General features: G+C 41.9%; 1 protein-coding gene across 13 annotated transcripts in view; it reads right to left on the reverse strand.

Annotated features, from left to right (window-relative positions):
• Positions 1-1679: 1679 nt before the first annotated feature.
• The window catches only part of ehmt1b (euchromatic histone-lysine N-methyltransferase 1b), a 58221-nt gene continuing 38498 nt past the window's right edge, over positions 1680-21402 (reverse strand). For 10 of the 13 annotated variants that reach the window (XM_061847577.1, XM_061847575.1, XM_061847574.1 and 7 more), the window contains exons 11-25: positions 20812-21044; positions 13490-13705; positions 13319-13401; positions 12333-12439; positions 10402-10524; positions 10141-10242; positions 8807-8911; positions 8579-8733; positions 7717-7887; positions 7137-7449; positions 5969-6084; positions 5745-5831; positions 5385-5463; positions 3624-3799; positions 1680-2828 (exon numbers count right to left, since the gene is read on the reverse strand). In XM_061847577.1, the coding sequence (XP_061703561.1) occupies positions 2639-2828; positions 3624-3799; positions 5385-5463; positions 5745-5831; positions 5969-6084; positions 7137-7449; positions 7717-7887; positions 8579-8733; positions 8807-8911; positions 10141-10242; positions 10402-10524; positions 12333-12439; positions 13319-13401; positions 13490-13705; positions 20812-21044 (2256 nt within the window). In that variant the 3' untranslated portion in view covers positions 1680-2638. The remainder of the gene's footprint in view (positions 2829-3623; positions 3800-5384; positions 5464-5744; positions 5832-5968; positions 6085-7136; positions 7450-7716; positions 7888-8578; positions 8734-8806; positions 8912-10140; positions 10243-10401; positions 10525-12332; positions 12440-13318; positions 13402-13489; positions 13706-20811; positions 21045-21402) is intronic. The other 3 variants (XM_061847572.1, XM_061847573.1, XM_061847569.1) reach the window with 2 other exon arrangements.

Raw genomic sequence — 21402 nt, forward strand, 5'->3', positions numbered from 1 at the left:
GAGCTCAACTACAGTATATCTAGTCAGAACTCCTCAACCTCACACACCAGCTTGGGCGTTCTCTGCCAGAGAGGTGACATTCTATGTTCCTAGAGCCAGCTTCTTTCTGCACACTGCACCAGACCCCTATGGCCCCTCTCACAGCTGGTGGGGCCTGGATCCAGAGAGTGGCACCATTGACCCGTGTCCAGGCAAAGGAAACTTAGATCATCATCTGGCAATGTGCTTTGTCTGGTCCCTCACCTCTGACCTTTTTGCCATGGGTGACCCTCCCAGGGGCCAGAATCCCCAGACAACTTAGCTGCTAGGATCACTGGGAGACACAAACCCCTCCACAACAATAAGGTGACAGCGGTAAACTAGGTCTATGTCTATTTATCTATTACTTGCTGCTATGGCCGGTAGATGTGTTTACTGTATATGTGTGCATTATATACTAAGACTTTTATTGCATAATAAATATGGAATTCCTACAATTTATCCAGGGGTATTATGTTTTAGGGAGAATTTAGGAAAACATTTCTCTTAATAATGGCTCATTATGAACAGAGCAACATATACTATAAATCTAATGTATAGCATCAGGTTGCTTGGTTGTGAGTCATGAACATGAAACGGTCATGTTAATAATGTGAATCAAGAATTGAGTCAGTCGAAACATTTTCCCACCGGGATGTAATTTATGAAATTTGTTTACGTCATTGAATCTGGTTTTCACTCTCATCTACCCTTCAAAAACAAAATTGTGTGATGTTACAAGAATTACATTCAAGACCCAAAGATCATGAATACCTTAACTACTTTTAAGTGAGCACATTGTAAGGACTATGACAGTTGTCCTGTTATTTTTGTTCTTGAAGGATGTTCTTTTTGACCATTTTTTAAAATCAATTAACACAAAAAATTCAATGAGAGCATACATGTGGCATATCACTTATCACTATATGTCTCAATCTTTCAAAGTTTTCTCTCTAAATGAAAAAGAACAAAGAACTTTGGAGGAATGAGGGACTGTTTTCTTCATGACTTACATACAACAAGCAAGCGTGACTGGATGAAACTGAATGACTGGCACACATACCAAGTTCTGTCGGTAGGAGGCTTCAGTCCCAGGGTTCGGGCCTTGCCATAAACAAACACGCACTCACGAATGCAAACACACAAGCTTCTCCCACTTTGGAATGCGGAAAAGCTGCCTCCTCTCGAGCCATTTTTAATTACCTTATCAATAGAATCCTCACTGAGATGTTTTTTTTCTCCAAAAGCTTTAAAGTGTTCTTTTTGGAAGTCAGGAAGGGAACAATCACCAGTCCATTTGTAAAAAGAGAGCCCGATAAGATGTTTTACATTTGGTTCTACAACATTTTGAATCGGATCCAAAGTATTTTTTTTACCGGCTGATTAGCTTCCTGTGTTTGTTTCTGTACCCTTCTGTATTAACGCTTATTTTGGCCTTTCAGCAGTTCATCACATCAGAACAATTTTCAAGGGCAAATTTAGTGTGGCAAATGTCATCCCAGTCTTTGTTGTCTGAACTTGCTACAATCTCTTCTCATATTTCATTTCAAGGGAAGAAGAAAGGAATCTCTAAATAAGAAATGCAGATAGGATGCAAAAGCAAAACTCTGTCAGAGAGTGTTGCCCCCAGAGAGGAAATGCAACAGGCAGCTCAGAAGAAATACATTAGTAGTAAATTTATTGAAAAAGATACACCCAATTCAAATGTTTCACGGTCCATGAATTTGTAACAGAAAATATTGGTAGTGCATTTTTGTAACTTTTTTTTTTTCAATCCAAAAATTTCAACAACCATCACTGCTTCACTACCGACGTTTAAAAGGATATGTTGGCAAAATCATAGAAAAAAAATATTAACAGAATCACTAACAAGTACAATTACAAAACTGGAAATAAAAGTGAAAATAAAAACAAAAAAAAAACAAAGTAAGTTTCTCTTATACAAATTATGTCCAGCTGGGTAATGAGAAGGTAGTGGGTTTTTTTTTTTTTTTTTTTTTTAAAGAGCACCAGTTTTATTACTCATCTGTTAGAATCCGTTCCTGCATCAATTGTGGGTCCTATTAGATAATTAAGGTCGTCTTCAACAAACAAGCTTAACGAAAGGTAATTTGTTTACGTTATTAAGGAAAGACACAGCATCCTTCTCAAGTATTTTTACTCAAATTTAACCCATTTTTGCAACAATTTATTAATGTATTTTTATCAAAGATTTGGAGCAGTGATCAAATGTTTGATGTATCTTTTCATGACATGAAGTTGTAACTTAAATTTACACATATAGGCTGACTTTGGTGGAATGCTTCTTGATAACTGACAGCAAAACTTAATTTTTTTTCTCCCCAGCGGATTTAAATATGAAATGTAAAGACTGTTTGAATTGTCCTTCTTTCTGTTTGCTAACTCCCCTCACCCTCTCCAGTCAGATTTAGCCTAATGGCAAACAGGAGCTGTACATTCTTCAGGGGTCCAATTGTGCATCTTGTTCACCATAACAAAATGTTTTCCCAAGTGTCAAAGTTTCTTGTCTCTATACAGTACACGTTCATGTGTAAAACGTTACTGGATGCTGGGACAGGTGTCCTGAGGTCCAGGAGAAGTGACGTGTGTGTGTGAACTTCTAAGAGGGGCTGGAGGGACCATTGGAGGAGCTGGTGTCGGGGGAGGCGCTGGGCTGCTGCTGGTTCTCTGGCGTGCTGTCTGCCTGAAGTGATGTCATGGCTGCAGATGAGTACTTGCACTTGGAGGAGCCACATTCACAGCTGAACACCTTGCTTTTCACTTCCCAAAAGTGGTCACCGTAATTAAATCTGACACGTTGGCAAAAACAAAACAATGGACAGTCAAAAGTCTATCTTGTGTACATAACCTGAAAGATGCAACATTACTAGGTACACCAGCTAATACAATATGAATGACGATAATGACGAACGATTTTACCGCTTAGGAAACCAGAGAAAAAAAAGCAAAATAGTTGAAGAATACTCAGAAGAAAGCCTGTGAAACTGATTTTAAAAATGCATATGGATACATATACTGTACAAAGAGTGGATCTAAAAAGTATACACAGGTCTGTTCAAATGTCAGGTTGTGGGAATGTAAAAAAATGAGATCCAGAAAGGTCATTGAAGAAATTAATACCGCTATGATTTTTATTGAGTCGCAGTTATTCCTTGGATAAGCAGTAGCGGATGGATGGATGTATGTATGAACTGTACAACGATCGACTTTGTGGTCATGTCATCTGACTTGCCAACGCATTTATTGGACACTCTGATGAAAAGAGGAGCTGAGCTGTCAACTGATCAGCAGCTGGTGGTGTGTTGGCTTTGATGGTGGGGGAAGATGCTGGTCTGACCTGGCAGACCCAAACATATTGTGAGGGTCTGCTAGGAACATCTGGTTAAGTCCCCTGTCAGAAGGAGCTTCAAGTTCTACCTGTGGCACAACTTTGAGAATGTCCGAGAAGAAGTGGGTGACATTGAGTCCAAATGGGCCTTTGTTCTCTACCTCCATTGTTGAGGCGCCAGATGGGGGTTGTGGCCGTATAGTGGTCAGTGTCTGTTGCTGCAGTTTGAAATAATAAAGAAAAGAAGCCTTCTTACCCAAGCTCTTCTCCTGCCTTGATGTTTTCACTAGAAAAGAAGGCAATGTGTGGAAAACGCAGGTCCTGGTGTGTGGTGAACACTCTGCAGGCAAACAAGTTGGGCTCGCACATGTGGTTAAGGAACCGACTGATGTTTCCATAGAAACGAGCATCGATGCAGTAAAGATCTTGTGGCTGAGAGGCAAAGATAAAAAAATAATGAGATGCTCAAATAGCTTTGTAAAATAAGGTGACATTCCATCGCTGAAACAAAAATGTTACAGGGTAGTAGTCATACAACAAGACCAAATACCATATTTTCACGACCATGAGGAGCACTGTACTAAAAGGCGCGGTCTCAGTTGCGGGTGCAATTTATACTTAAATAAAGTACAACTAAGCTCACTGTTAACATTGATAAATAATTCATTAAAATACAACCAAAGTCAGTTTTCCTCTAGGTGCCTTTTAAAATAGCGTGCATGCATGCTACCACATGCTTTAAGCTAGTATCGCTATATTGTATAGCTACATTGTTCAATACTTAAAAGTACAACGGAACTTATTGTTTACATTGTAAAATACTTCAATAAAATACAACTGAACTCAGTTTTCACTCCCGGTGCCTTATTAACAACGTACGTACTCATGTTATTTTTTGATTAATTCATATCCACACAAATATGTCAACGTCCTTATCTTCTGTATCCAAAATGAACAGCTGGGAAATTTATCCATCAAACACGCCAGGTTCTGTCTCGCCATTGTCATTGGCATGCTCGTTGCCTGTGACTCCTGAGATATGATGCCAGCTTTTCAAACAACAGTAGAAGCAGATACGTTAGCCCTAGTATCCACAATCCATTCACATCACCCGGCGGTGCCTCCTGGTCTTCGCCATTTGCCACGCTTCTCGCAATTTCACTTTATTTACCCTGGTCATGTAGATGTCCAGCGAATATAGTTGCTTCGTCAAGTCTCACAGATTAATGGCAACCTCCGAGTTCAGTAGCTGCACTTGTTTTGTTCTTTAATAATTAATCCATTTCTTAAGTAGTTCTTCCAACTCGGGCCACCTCACTTTGTTTCCGCGGAAACTCCACTTCGTCTTCTTGACTAGGCAAAGCTCGTGTTCCTGCTTCCTCAACTTTAGCATCATGGTATCGTTGATCTTGAGTTCCCTCGCAGCTGCTTGAGTCACAAGTTTCTCTGTGTAACTGATAACTTGGAATTTAAACTGTACTTCGTAAGCATATCTCTTTGTTGGGGCCATTTTTTGGGGTCCTTAGCCAAAGCTGTGTTGTTTAGCACAAAACACATACCGGCATTATGTACTTTCTGGGGGGGGGGGGTCCCTTTATCGTCCTCTCCCATGCCAACACTTCCCCGTGTAACATCAGCATGCAGTCCTCTCACACGTGCACTTTTCCTCTATATAACTAGCATGTCAGCAGGAAATGTTAGTTACAAATTTTTGACATCAGTTCACATATAAGGCGTTCTGCATTATAAGGTGCCCCATCCATTTTGGAGAAAATTCAAGACATTTAAGTGCACCTTGTAGTCGTGAAAATAACAATACTAGAAAGTATCCCAAAAACACATACAGTGTTGGTCAGTCATGATGCTATGTAACTGTGCTTAATGTTGTATATGGACATTATAGACCAGAGCAATGGATAACAGAGCAGCAATATTACTTCTAATGCAGAAAAAAAAAAAACATCTTCAGCCAGTTTATTTTTTTTTAAGGTGGCGGATAATTGTGAGTGTCATGTACCTTTTCATCTAAACTGAAGAGATAAGCATCGTTTTGCCTCATCTCAGCTTCTGCTTCAGAAATGATCTCACCTACATACCTGTTGACAAGCAAGAGTCACCTTCACTCACACGTTAATACTATTTACAAGACACATCCCTGTCAAAAACTGAACAGATTTATTTCATTCAGTTTGGTGAAACTGCATTAATAATTAAACCAATACTGTAATTATTTAAAAAAAACATGCATTAAAGAGTCCTGCAAAATCCCAATGATAAAATCTTGAGCATGAATTATATAGTACACGTTGTCATCCCGATACATACGTTGTATCAGGAGGTACTTCTATTTAACAACATCATTAATGGAGAGACTTACTCGCATACAAAGGTCCCTTGTGGTATGTCTTGTAGTGCTCGGACACCCCAGCCCTTCTTACTGGTCCTAAAGAGCTCAAGCCTGGCCCTGGGTTGCATGACATGATGTTATTGGTTCTCTTTTCATATATTTAGATTTTGCTCATTCCAACAATCTAATCTAATTTTGCGAAAAGAGATTTTTTTGATAGTTTCGCATAACAAATACTATAAAATCTTCTCTACCTGAGTCCGTTTTGCACCACCCTGTTCCTGCAGGTCCTCCAACAGGAACAAGCATGGTTACACTCAAAGATAAGAGGGGGCTCCTCGCGGCAGAATTCAGGTAGAAGACAACCACCCTAAAAGTTCGAGATCATCACAGATTTCAGGAGGAAGAAGGGAAGGCAAAACACAGGACCTTGAGTATCATGTGAAGCAGAAGACACCTCCAGTAAAATGCTGAGAGACCTCTGATAGGCTGTTTAAGTGTAATTACTACTTACGCCAAATGTGATTTATATTGGCAGAGCAAATCAGACAAATCTGATTACAAACGAATGATATTGTTTTGTTTTTGTTGTAGAAATGCTAAAATTAGCCTCATTGTTAATGTGAGTATGAATGGTTTTCATCAATATGTGCCATGAAATTGGCTAACACACCAGTACAGGGTGCACACTGCTTCTTGCCTGAAGTTAGCTGGGAGAGGCTCCAGCTCACCCGTGACCCTAATGAGGATAGTGGTATAGAAAATGGTTGGATGGATGTTTTTATTGGGGCTCAATAGCTCCTTTTCATACAAAGTTTCCCAAAAATAAATTAATCAAAGATGTATTAATAAGTTTCACACAAAACAGCGACACAAGAAAAAACTGGCTTCAATTGGAAGTGTGAAAGGGGTAAATCAACACCCAACCCTGCACCCATGCCTAAACATTAAAAACTTCTCATTATTTGATCCATTATATGAGCTGCTCTGCGGCGACCCCAAAAGAAAAAGAGGAAGAACAAGATCCTCACAAGGATCGCGGGAGTGCTGAAGCCCATCTCAGCTATCTTCGGGCAGGAGGCGGGGAACACCCTGAACTGGTTGAAAATCAATCGCAGAGCACATAGAAAACAACCAGTTATACTCACAATCACACCTTAGGGGAATTTACAGCAGGGGTGCCCACACATTTTTGCCCCAAGAGCTACTTTTCAAGTAGCTGGCCTCTCACTGAGTGTATAGTCTTTGGGATGTGGGAGTAAACTGGAGTGCCTGGAGAAAACCCACGCAAGCACGGGGAGAACATGCACATAGGCAGGGCCGGGATTTGAACCCCGGTCCTCAGAACTGTGAGGCAGAAGCTTTAACAATTCGGTCACCATGCCAACCTTCTCTCTATTATGGTAGTGTTATCCATCTTACCGTATCATACCAGCAACGCAGACTGAGCTGTCCACACATACAGACACTTGAAGAACAGTCTTCCTTGCAAACGCAGTACTGTATTGTAATGGATACACAGAAAAATATCATTGATGGCTTCAGAATGGAGGAGGGACGCCGGCTTGAATTTCTCAAGAAGCCACTTACCTGCAAGTGAGTTATATTTCTATCAATGTTCATCGGGGAAGTAAAACAGTTTTCAAGAATGTACTTGTAGTCATCTGGGTAAGGTTCACTGTCAACAGCATTGACACAGGGAAGGGGAACCCTCTCCTGCCCCAAAGCAATATCACTGTACATAGACCACACACCCACGCACACACAACAAACCACACACACACACACCACACACACACACACACACACACACACACACAAGGTTGATGCTTCCTGGTTGATGTTGCAGTAAGCCCCAACACTTTTGCCATGTTAAACCTTATGTTTAACTCCACCCCAATTTATATTTCATTACTTCTATGCATTCTTTTAGAACTACCAGTTTTATTATGAAATCCTGCTTCAGCCTCAACCTAAAAAGAAAACACATTTCAATTTGAACCTGTGAAGGCTTTTTTCCTGTGCTTGAATGAACCTGACGTTCTTGGCATCCTTCTCTCTCCTGTTGGCCTGCAGGGTAGCAAAGGTTTTTGAGTTGTGGCTGCAGCAGTCTGAAGGGGCCTCTCCTTCACGGTTCTTTTGGGAAACATCTGCCCCTCGAGAGAGGAAAAGTCTAGAGGGCAGGACAGTTAATTAATGACTGTGACGTGTAAAACTCATCTTTGCACATTGACTATGTAAATCTTTGCACTGTTATTGCCTTGTTGTGCTTGGATTTTCTACATTTGGACACTATTTGCTGCTCTCTATGAGAGGTGGATGTTTACTAAGAACTACTGTTGAATTTTGTTTTTAATTTTACTGTGTTATGTGCCTTTTTATGTATAGTTTATAGTTACTTTTATCTACTGTATTATTTTATGTATACCTTGTATTGCTATAATGCGAATTGTGCGTGACCTTCTTGGCCAGATCACCCAAGACAGACCTCAGTCTCAATTAGGTTTCATTTTCTGGTAAAATTAAGGTTTTAATCGATTTGACTGATTGACTCATTTGGGTTTGTATTACTCTTCTTATATTTTTCAAACCACAAACTAGAATATAATAAAGTATTGAGATGAACCTTTATTGACCAAATATTTATTTTCCACCATAATTTGCAAATACATTCTTTAAAAATCAGACAATATGATTGTCTTTTTTTTTCCTCATTTTGCCTTTCATAGGTGAGGTACAACAATGAAAATTACAGGCCTCGCTCATCTTTTTCAAGTGGGCTAACTTTCACAAGAGGTGAATGACTAAATACGTTTTTACCCCACTGTAAATGTAAAACCCTTTACACAACTAGAGCAACTTACACAACACAATCCAGGCGATTCTCCCGAGCAGCTATGTGTAGGGGAGAGTCCCCATGGATATTTACTGCGTTGAGATCACAGTTTGCATCCAGGAGCAGGGTGGCAATCTCAACGCTGCCAGAGAACGCTGCCCAGTGAAGACAGATGTTTTCTTCCTGAAATTTGGACCACCATTTTATTTATTTTTTTCTTTGTCACAGGTCAGAAGTATAGTGTGTTTTAGGAAACCTTATCCCTGACGCTGATGTCAGCTCCTTTGGACAGAAGCAACTTCACCTGGTCCACATGTTTGTACTCTGTGGCCCAAATCATAGCTGTCCAACCTCCATCATCCTGTGGGTGGTGGTGGGGGGGGGGTGAATGAATGAATGAACGAAACATACCGGTCACACAGTCAAGTTAAGGTTAAAATAACAGTGTTTGTCACACAATTTCCCTACTACCAAATTATTTAAGTGTTGCACTGTTAATGATTTGGTTTATAGATGAGTGAGCAGCCCCTTTCACACAAGTCAAAGTCAAGTCACCCCTGAGTTTCCTGGCTTACAATGTACTGTCAGAGGCAGAGGAGGGACAGCAGTGAAAATGAAAGGACTGGAGTGTGAAATTTATCACCCAAAACTCACTTCTCATGTGATGATGTGCTGATGGGAGGACTGTAGCTGGAGATGTCCAACAACCATTTAACATAACACACTAGATAGTGGTGCAGCTGTTGGCATCCATCATTTATGTTTTTGGGAACCTGTGTTGCTATGTGAACATGCACAGACAATAGAAAGGCTGATAAATGCTGATATGACAATTCTTTGTGAAAGGGGCTATTGTTGTAACAAATTGTTTTGTTTTTTTTTTTTTAAATGGCACCACCAATTACCTGCAGCGACTACTGTGAATGTTGAGCAAGCCAAATTAGCTTTCCTGAACACATCAACAACAACAATTTTTTTGTAACTGTTGGAACTCAAACAGTGACTTCCAGGAGTGTTTACGGATGCCACTGTGCTTGCAGAAATATATTTTAACCTTGGCCAGATCTCTGCCTAGCTTCAATTCTCTCTCTGAGCTTTTCGGGCAGATCTTTTGACGTTATGATTCTCATTTGCGCTGAGATGCACTATGAGAAACAGGTCTTTTGCAGACAGGTCAGTGACTTTCCTAATCAAGTCGAATCAGTATTATCAATCAAATCTGGACTCCAATGAAGCTGTAAAACCATCTCAAGGATGATCAGAATCAACAGAGAGCTCCCAAATTAAATACACGAGTGTCCCAGTAAAGGGTTTCAATACTTGGGTATTTTGTATTTTTAGTAAATGGTTTCAATATAACAAACAATAATTCAAGGGGGTCTGACTAATTATTGGAACAAGTGTGTCTGTGTGTGTGTTTCTGCCCAAAGATAGCTGGGAAAGGCTCCAGCACTCACATGACGCTTGTGAGAATAAGGGGTTCAGAAAATGGATGAATATATGGATGGATAGAAAGAAGACTATATATGTGTATGTATATGTGGTGTAAGTCCCAAAGACCCTCATAGTTGCATATAAAGTGTTACCAACCTGGCAGTTTATGTTGACATATCCTGTGCACAGAAGATATTCAACAATATTGTAATGACCAGATTTGGCCGCTAGGTGGAGACATGTGAACCCTTCAACATCCTAAAAAGAAGAGATTTAGTTGTTGTGAATCACGAAACACTACAAAGATGGTATTTGAATACGTACTAAAATAGATGGCTTTCTGTAACCATATGTTTCTATTTTGGAGATTTTTTTTTTCTTTTTTGGCTGTTAGGCAGCAAGTGTGGTGAGACAGACCTTGTGCACAGCACTGGCTCCGGCTCTTAGGAGGTACATGGTCGTCTCTATGTGGTTATTTTCACAGGCATCCATCAGCGGTGTTCGATGATCTTCGTCACAAGTTTCCAAGTTTGCACCAGCCTTTAAGTGGAGAGATCATTGTGTAAACAAATTGGAAATAACAGCCCCATGTGAAATTGAACATATTAACATCTGGAGGCGACACAGTGGCACAGCTGTAGTACTGGCTGCACAGTTCTGAGGACTGGGGGTCCCCGCCTGTGTGGAGTTTGCATATACTCCCCATGACTGCATGGATTTTCTCAGGGCACTCCAGTTTCCTCCCACACCCCAAAAACATGCATTAATTTGAGAATCTAAATTGCCCTTCGGTGTGATTGTGAGTGGGACTGTTGCCTGTCTCTACGTGCCCTGCGATTGGCTGGGAACCATTTCAGGGTGTACCCTGCCTCCTGCCTGATGACAGCTGGGATTGGCTTCAGAACTCCCGCAACCCTCTTGATGATTAGCGGCTCAAAAAATAGATGGATGGATGAACATCTGGACATAGTAAGTGGGTTTTCTGCTAGGTTTGGGGATCATTTGAATTTGGTCAATTCCATTTCCTTATTTCCATTCTGGTTCCAAATGATTCTCAACTCTGATTCTGTTAGGGAGCTGAGTTAAAAATGTATGCATGGTTTCAAATAAGGGTGTTAAAAACCTGTAACCTCAAGTGTACTTTCCATTGATAGCACTCTACAAACGGACAGCTTCCTAAGCTATGAAATTTTGTGTCTTACCCATACTATGGAGCGTATCAATGATGGTCTTCTGGTCAATTATCAAGTCTACAGTCATTCACATGTTGAACCCAATGGAAACAATTGAAGTAAACTGAACCAATTTAATGACACCTGGAAAATCCTTTGGAGATGTTTTGAGTTTAGTAGTTGATTTGTGTGTGACAATCAGTTTAATACATTTATGGCCTGCAAAATTTGGGCTGATTTTATCACGGTATTCCAATTTTTGGAATTCATGTTTTCATGGGTTGTTCGAGCTGTAAATCAAGATTATGTAAAAATAAACAATACCGTCATGCCTCATGTATACCTGTAATGGAAATTTTATTTTGTTAAATGAATGCTTTTCTGAAATGCTTGACTGTTTCATTTGAATCTCATTAAAATGTAATGTTTCACTTGGTCCTTTGTATTTTCTTTAAAGAATTGTACCTTTATTAAAAATTGTGCCTGGGTAATCAAACATATGAGCACAAATTTGTGTTTTTTAATTTACTAAATAAAAATAGGGATGTGAATTTCAAAATAAGAGCAAGTAAAACAGGTTAAAAAAAATATTGTAGAATTTTGAGGTCACCTATGGGGGTGTGTACTACACAAGGGTGCACATTCTACACGATGAAACTATGGTATTTGGAAATGTTTAAATCGGGGGCGTGAATCTACAATGTACCTAAGTTCAATGGTTCAATTTTTAATGGAATTATGGAAACAAACTTTTCCATTACATTATTGTTTTTGGAAAGGTTCTGTATTTGTTACTGGAAAACTGTAATGTGGATGGAACTCAATGTCACAAATCATTTGTCCTTGCATACAGAACAAATTTCTTTCGAATCAAGTGAGGTATGACAAACAAAGTATATTAACAGGCTCATGATAAGGATTTTAAGACATTTTGAATATAATCCAAACAGGTGTGGCTGATGTTCAAGAACCTGTCGGTAGAACGTTGAACATAAAGAGATTGAATAACCCACGCTGATGGAAACATAAACTCTTTGGTGGAAGTAATAAAGGTGAGCTACTGAATTCAGTCAGGTGCAAGCCGTATAAATATATATATATATTAATTTAAAGAATGTGAAGGTAATATCCATCAAATTCTTTCACCAAGGGAGGACTAAGGGGATCAGTTCTTACTTGCACAAGCATATGGCAAATTTCCTGATGTCCTCCCTCAGCTGCAGCATGGAGAGGAGTGCGTTTGTTCTGCGATTCCATTTTAAAGTTTGGGTCAATACCATCCACTGCATATTACAAAAAGGTGGAAATTAATCATTTAAAAATATTCATCTTAACATTCAATGAAGACACCCACAATAACAGAATGGCAACATACAGTGATTACGGAAAGCATTCAGACCCTTTCACATTTTACTCTGTTATATTGCAGCCATTTGAGTCTCCGCTAGGATGAAGGACAAAGTTTATAAAACAGTAGTGAGGCCGGCTATGATGTACGGATTAGAGACGGTGGCACTGAAGAAACAACAGGAAGCAGAACTGGAGGTAGCAGAAATGAAGATGCTGAGGTTCTTGCTTGGAGCGGACAGGTTGGATAGGATTAGAAATGAGCTCATTAGAGAGACAGCCAAAGTTGGATGTTTTGGAGACAAGGTTAGAGAGAGCAGTCTTAGATGATTTGGACATGTTCAGAGGCAAGAGAGTGAGTATATTGGTAGAAGGATGGTGAGGATGCCAGGCAAAGGAGGAAGAGGAAGACCAAAGAAAAGGTCGATGGATGTTGTGAGGGAGGACATGAGGACAGTGGGTGTTAGAGAAGACGATGCACGAGATAGGCTTGGATGGAAAAAGATGACACACCATGGCGACCCCTAACGGGACAAGGTGAAGTCATTTAAGTTTATTTTTCCTCCATTAATCTACACATAGTACTCCATATTGATGGGGAAAAAATGCTGACATTTTTGCAGTTTTATTAAAAAAAGAAAAACAGATAACTCAGCCACAGGTATTCAGACTCTTTGCTGTGACACTCATATTTCATACGTGCTAGCCAGCCTAAATGATTTTATCAAATGGCTGTAATGGAACAAAGAATGAAAGATTTAAGGGGGACTGAATACTTTCCATATCTACTGTAAAAGTCAAAAGGATAGACTTACCCAGCATGAGCACAACCTTCTTAAGCTCTCCTTGTTTGGCTGAGAGATAAAGTTGCTTTGGGTGAAAACGCAGCTTCTTGGGTCTGATCAAAACAAATACTGCATATATTAAAAATGGTGGGTCTCACATTTGATGTTCAATAAATTGTTACTAAAGCAATGAAAACAAACTTTTCTGTGTCAAGAGCAACCAGGATGCTCTCAAGAGATTCTCGTGGTGGTCCCTGAAAAATGGGAGATGAGGCTGCTGCTTCAATATCAGCCTTCAGTTCTGAGCTCTTGGAGGATCCGGGAACGGCAAGGGAGTCTAACCCGGATGCTAAACCAATGCAGAGCGAGCTGTCTGCTCTTCCATTACCATCACCTACCACAGCTGGGCGTAAAGAGCTAGACATCAAAACAACAGAGGGCCTTATGATTACAAAATTTCCTTTCAGCCAAAAAAGACAAAAATCAGTGAACAGTGAGGACTTTCAGAATACTTATAGAGAGGAACCTCCGCACACGAGTAAATCCAACTTTGAACAAGCTCATAATGCAATTTACTGATAGGTTAAATAAATGTTCTCCATGAAAATACAGGATGTCATTACAGGCCACAAAAATACCTATTATATTTATACCTAAAAATTAGCCCTATAAAACATAAATATGTAAACACGAAACAGTGACTTTATACAGATAACCTGCTTTTATTAATTAAGCACAAAGTCCCACATAAACCCATTATTGTATTTGTGTTATGTGCCTTTAAAGGTCAACTGACAGCCACATATACATTTTAAAATAGATATTGTTGTGAAAATTACAGATATTATTCACTTCAATGTCTATACGAAAGAAAAAAAAATGAGCGCCGAGCATGTAATTTATGTGGAAAGTTGCGGAAGTCTCACTCTACATCCCGGTGCCAGCCATATTGTCTGCAATGTCATTTGCAGATGTCACACTGGGACAGTCGCCATAGAAAACACATAGTTGGACCTGCTATGGGAGAGGAACAAGAGAGATTTTCGGATTTTTGCGACGCCCCTTCTGACACGGAAGCTCTTTTCGAAGAACAAGAAGGAAAAAGAACGTCTCACAATCGAGTGAAGTGACCGGGGCAATATGACCCTATCATTTCCACAGTTAGATGATATGCAGACGAACAACAGACTCCCCAACAATATATATGACAATATGTAGCATACTCAGGAGGACCCATGCTGGGAAAAGTAACTACTTCAGGGGTGCCCAAACACCGGTGGCCGGTGGGGAGCTCCTTTCTCATCCCGCACGCGGCCAAACCATGTCCCCGCCCAATCCACGGGATCCGTGGCGACCACACGCCAGCCTCGGCGGCAATGAACACCACCAGCCCCGGCGGCAATGAACAACAACATTCCAATGAGCTCGGCTGGAAAATTGACAGCCAATCAGCGTTTGCCACGAGTGCAGAACTCCTGTTCTGATCCCCCATTGCTCGTGGATACGGTACACCAAAAAGTAAATAGCCACTATCTGACATTTTGTGGTCGATTTTTGTGAAAAATAATTACAAACAAACAAATATAGAATAATGTACGATGTTCAAGCCTATGCGTTTGAGCCAGAATACACACAGGCGGAACTTGGAGTGGTGGAGAGGGGGCGTGGCGCTGACGACGAACAATAATTTTATTATATGGACTGCGGAGATTTGTTTGATCCTTTTCTGAGGAGTTGGTTGAGATGAAGAGAATATGCAGCAGGAGTGGACAGACTTTTTTACCCCAATATCTACTACAAGCAACCAGCCTCTCGCGATCGACCTGGGGGGCAACTGCCATAAATAGGTGGCCAGCTTGCTAGAATGCGCCTTTATGTGCGTGCGCTCAACTGGTCGATCGAGATCTTCAGTGTATATCCCATCTTGTGTGGTGAATAGCATTAAAAAAATATTCCCTGAAGAAGATGGTGTTTACAAAGGTTATCATGAAGCCATATGTTGTGGGCTCGGTGCAGGGAGGCGTGGTGTGAGAGGTGTGTGGGCAAGTGTGAGAGAAAAAGAAAGTTTTATTAACAGCGATTGGAAGTGTTGTGTGCTAAGAGCCAATAAACCGAGGATAACAGCGTCGATGGTTCATGTTATTACTACTCCTGCCATTGAGCAAATAAAAACAAAACAAAAAAAAAAAAAAACGATGTATAATGTTCAAGCCTATGCGTTTGAGCCAGAACACAGCCTGGAGCCTACCCCAGCTGTCAACTGGCAGGAGACGGGTTACAACCGGGCAGACACTTGGAGAACATGCAAACTCCACACAGGGAAGTCTGGAATTGAACCCAGGTCCTCATAACTGTGAGGCCAACGCTTTACAGCTGCTCCACTGTGCCGCCTCAAAGTATGCTGTTGCTTATAAAGTATCGGCACGAGAGGCTATACCTAAGCGGCTAATCACCAGTAATGGTTAGATGCATGGAAATTTTCCCGGCTGATGAACGAGCTTCAACTGTGACAGCCACAGCTTTATCCTGTCAGGTTGACCCCACGGGAGGTTAAACAAGGCCAAGTTTGGGTGCGTTTTCTCAGTTTTGTTGCAGTTTGGTGCACAACATGTCAGCATCTTGGCAGAGCTAGCACGAATGGTCTGCAATGCTAAGCACTGGCAACGTCTGGGGCTGGGTCAACGACGTTTCTTCCAGGTCTGGCTGAGAAAGCTGGCACATATCCAGATTTTGCTTGGATTTCAAAAATGTTCTCACCTTTCTTTCTTTTTTTTTTTAAGTAATGTCCAAAATGTATGTAATAATAATATTACTTCACATCAAAAGGTTTATTGTATATTTAATTTTGGGCAAAGTCTTCCTTTAAGAATGTAATGAATTAATTGCCAGAGGGAAAAAACTATTTGAATGCCAGCTAGTTTTGACTTGCATTGATCTGTAGCGCTTTCCTGACAGTCCACCTCCACTCCATGTTTTATCCTAAATCAGATGCACCTGTGTGAGGTCGTTAGCTGCACAGAGACACCTGTCCACCCCATACAATCAGTTGGACTCAAACTTGTAACATGGCCAAGACCAAAGAACTGTCCAAAGACACCAGAGACAAAATTGTACAACTCCACACGGCTGGAAAGGGCAGAGAAATTGCCAAGCAGGTTTGTGAAAAAAGGTCCACTGTTGGAGTAAACATTAGAAAATGGAAGAAGCTAAACATGAGGGTCAATCTCAATCGGAGTGGAGCCCCATGCAAGATATCACCTTGTGGGATCTCAATGATCCTTAGAAAGGTGAGGAATCAGCCCAGGACTATGCGACAGGAATTGGTCAATGACCTGAAAAGAGCTGGGACCACCGTTTCCAAGATGACTGTTGGTAATACACTAAGACGTCATAGTTTGAAATCATGCATGGCAAGGAAGGTTCCCTTGCTTACACCAGCACATGTCTTAAGTTTGCCAATGACCATTTGGATGATACAGAGGAGTCATGGGAGAAAGTTTTAGATGAGACCAAAATTGAACTTTTGGTCATAATTCCACTAACTGTGTTTGGAGGAAGACAAATGATTAGTTCAATCCAAAGTAAACTATCCCTACTGTGAAACATGGGGGTGGTAGCATCACGCTTTGGGGGTGCTTTTTTGCACATGGGACAGGACAAGTGCACTGTATTAAAGGAAGACTCTCCCCAAAATTCATATGTACAATAAACCCTCCAATAAAGCAATATTATTATTACATATATTTTGGACATTAATTGAAATTAAAAATTTAAAATAAAGAACATATTTGATATCCAAGCAAAATCTGGATATGTGCCAGCTTTCAGAGCCAAATGCGGACGAAACATCCTTGACTCCGCCCCTGATGTCGCCGGTACTTAGAATTACAGACTATTCGTTCTAGCTAAGCCAAGATGCCAACTTGTTCTGCACCAAAACTGAGAAAACACACGCAAATTTCTCCTTCCTTAACCTCACATGGGGTCAACCTGACAGGATAAAGCTATGGCTGTCACAGTCCTGTTCAGCAGTGAGAAATTTGCACGCATCTAATCATTACTGGTTTTTAGCCGCTTAGTTATAACCTCTCGTGCTGGTACGGTAAAGCAACAACACACGTAATGAGGCGCAGCTGTTCAATCCCGGACTTTTGTGTGTGGAGTTTGCATGTTCTCCGCGTGTCTGCGTGTGTAAAAACTTGCCTCCTGCCCGTTGACAGCTGGGATAGGCTCCACCAACCCTTCAACTATCGTGTGGCCAAGAAAATGGATAGAAGGATATATACATGTAACACTTCCCAGTTACTATTTACGGCGATCCGCGCGTGCAACAGTACACCCACATCCCCGCCGCCGGTGGATCGCGAGAAGCTTTGGTGCTTGAAAAGTAGAACTTGGTGTTAAAAAAAAAAAAAAGTCTGGCCATCTTTTATATATTCTCTACATCTAAACCAACTCCTCAGAAAAGCATCAAATCTCTGTGGTCCATTTAATGGGACTGTTATTGTTCGTTGTCAGCGCCACGTCCCTCCCAACACGTCGAATTCCGCTTGTGTGTGTTCTGGCTCAAATGCTTGAACATTGTACATTGTTATTTTTATTTTGTTTGCTCAATGGTCGGTATAGTAATAACACTGAGCATCAACTCGCTTTGCTAGCTCTCAGAACACAAATACTTCGCAGTTACTATATACACAAATTTGTGAGAGAGTCAAATAACAGAACACTGCTGAGATTCTGATAGGGACGCTGTTCCTGCCAGTCATCCGTTTCCAGCTCTCACTGTTATTGCCCATGTGAGCAATAAAGTCTCCCAGCAAAACAATGGAGTCTCCAGTGAGAGTGCTCTCCAGCACCTGCGAAAAACTCCAAAATGGGTGGTTAGGCTGAACTGCTGTTTGGTGCATGGGCACAAACAACAGTCTGGACCCACCTAAAGGCGGCAGGAGGCTACACTCTCGTCCACCGGGGTCAACCCTGGCATCTGCCGGCCCAAACGTGCTCAGCACCTCTCACCGTGGGCAACTCCCGAAGAGAGTCCAATCCCTCTCGAGAGTAATTGTACCAGAGTCCAAGCTGTGTGTGAAGATGAGCCTGATTATATTTAGTTGGAACTTCTTAACCTCACACAGCGCCTCGGCTTCCTTCTCTCCCTGAGAAGGGACATTCCACATCCCTAGAGCCAGCTTCTGTTGCCAGGCACTGCCCAACTCACACTGCACCCAAACCCTATTGCCCCTCCCACAAGTGGAGAGCCCATGGGTAGAGGGACCCAGATTATCCTTTCAGGCTATGCCCTACCAGCCCCATGGGGGCAAGCCCACTAGGCACTCACCTTTAAGTTTGAAATACTCCTAGCATGAATTAAACAGGGGGGCTGTGACAATGCAAAGCAGGAAACTGGTTTCATTGTCTTTGATCCAATAAGGAATCTCTTTCATCCCACTGGTTTTAAACCACAGAATAATGCTACGATGGAAAAGTAACATTAAGAGCTGGTCTAGCTCCCTTTCGCCGGGGCATTAATGCCGAAGCCCCTCTTTGGGCTCTCACTCGCTTGACCACCTTGCCGAAGACTGGCTCAGCCAGGAAACTCCACCACTGACGCTGAGGTGGCAAGGATACATCAGACTTTTTTTCCCCACAGCAGGGCCCCCTGCCAGTGCCCTGAGCTACCATTTGATGTGACTGAGCAGCTTACGGACGGAGCACAATTGAGAGGGAAATGGGTGGGGAACGTCTGCGCCGAGCGTCTTATGACCGGCGCCACCTACTGGTACTGGTTCCTCTGCCTTTGGAACTCCTTTTCTTGTTCTCTCATTTTTTTCTTCTTCCCTTTCCCATCAAATCTAACAGCTCCCCGTATGGACTGGGGCGTCCAAACATTCGGGAGATCGACCATCCTGCCTTAATTGTGTTTCACGCAAGAGGTCCAACTTGCAATGTGTTGAAGCATGGACTGGTGCATATTTGGGTTTGAATTAAGAGGAACAAGAACCCCCAGATCTATGCACTGCCACCACAAATACTCTCCTTTCACCCTCAAATCACAAGCTCAGTCCATCTATCCATTTTCTGAGGTGCTTATCTTCACAAGGGGCAATTTGATTATTGTATTTAGTTTTTAAAGGGCCACTGTTATGAAATGCATGATTTTTAGTATGTTATTAATGGAAAAATGGCAGCCGACATGGACCCATGCGTTTTTTTCCCCACCACAAAACATGATTTTGACGTATACAGCTTTTTGTAACTCCCGCCATTAAAATCCTCTTTCATTGTTTTCGAGATGAAGCAGGAAATGACATGGCAGGACCGCCCTTAAGTGGACTCGTTTGTTTCTATTAGGTTTACCTCCGGGAAGGTAGCTCGTTGTTCCTACGTGTTAGCCAAAATGGTGGCTCGTTGCATTGCTTGACACTGCTTGAACACTCGGGAGGATGTATTTACCCATCATAAGTTTGCTAGAGACCCGGTTCGTCGCGAAAAATGGATTGCACAGGTGCAAGGGATGAGAGCTTCATGGGTTTCAAATGACAGGTAGGTATGTATACAGCTACAAAAAAAATAGTTTGGGGCAGACAACATAATCGGTCTCTCATAACGTAACAAAAGATCTGCGTACGTATGAAAGGCGTGTTAAATGTGTCGATGTGCGCGTCGAACAGCGTCGGGCTCGCCGGCAAAGGCTGCTGCGTCGCCTCGCCAGCGAGGGCTACTGCATCGGCTCGCGGACAGCAGCGGCTATGAACAATGCTCCCGACAACGGCGCACTCAGCTGCGTGCGACAACAACGCTGTAAACCAGCCCGGCTCGGCTCCATGATAAGCCACTTCGGCGCCACCCCGGCCGAGGCGCCGCATCCACCGGTCACAGCTTCAGCGAAGGCTGCACGTCGGGCTCGCAGACGGCGGCGGCTCTGAACAACGCTGCCGACAATGGCCCACTCAGCTGCATGCGACGACAACGCCGCAAAGCATCCCGGCTCGGCGGTGTTGTTCATCACAGACGGCAGTGGCTATAAACAACATCATAAAAGCGGCCCGGCTCGGCGCTTATCGGTTTGGTCGTGATCGCATATCATCTGAATATGGCTCAAAACAATAGTGTAAGATTGTCCCAGTCACTTCGCTCAGTTGTGTGATGTTCTCTTCTTCGAAAAGAGCTTCCGTGTCAAAACGGGTGTGTTCATCTCCCATAGTAGGGTCTACCGCGTCTTTTCAATGGCGAATGTCCAGGGTGACGTCACAAATGGGAATGCATCCAATATAGCGACCACTTGGATGTCGTCGAATGACACTTCCAAAACTTTGCCATTGGATGACGCGCTCTCCGCTCATATTTATTTTTTCGTGTAGACATTGAAGCTAATAATGTTATATGTATTTTTCATTACAATATCTATTTAAGAATGTTTATAGGGATGACACTTGACCTTTAAGCTTTACACATCCCACTTACACTGGGATTTTATTTGTACCATTGTATAACCCAATTAAAAGGTATTACAACAGGTGATTTACCTGCCAGTAGTTGTGTCTGCTCGGCCCTCATGAGCTCCAGGCAGTGCTGGTCCGTGAGGAAGTGTGGGGGGTACAGTAGAGGTTGTGTCAGCCTTTGCTATGGTAACCTCCTTGGCCTTGCTGGCCTCCTCCCCACAGTGGGGGCAGAAACTTTGACCTTTCAGCACCGAGGCACAGGCACAGTGAAAGCGATGCGAGATGTTTATGTCTGGTTGGCACTCCATGAAGGTCCCCTACACAGCCAAGGATAAAAAGTCCACCATTTTTTTTTAAATAGTAATACAAATACCACAAAACTATCTTTGTTGAATTGTTTTCTCATCATTCCAGGGGCACAGGAGCTGCATATGCTAAAGTTGAACTTTAAGATCTTTTTACAGATATCTTAACCACAATATCAGTTTATCACAAGGAGTATGTCATGAAAATGGTCATTTTTGTCACGAACCAATAATATTCCAGTTCAATAGTTTGTAATATCGGGGTTGGAGGTGGACCCCAAAATACAATCAGTAGTAATGATTTTCATGAGTCATCAAATCTCAGCATTTATGGAGCCTACAGTATATTTACATACAGTATATTGTTGAT

This window comes from Syngnathoides biaculeatus, chromosome 17 (assembly GCF_019802595.1).
Source record: "Syngnathoides biaculeatus isolate LvHL_M chromosome 17, ASM1980259v1, whole genome shotgun sequence".
NCBI classification, from domain to species: domain Eukaryota; kingdom Metazoa; phylum Chordata; class Actinopteri; order Syngnathiformes; family Syngnathidae; genus Syngnathoides; species Syngnathoides biaculeatus.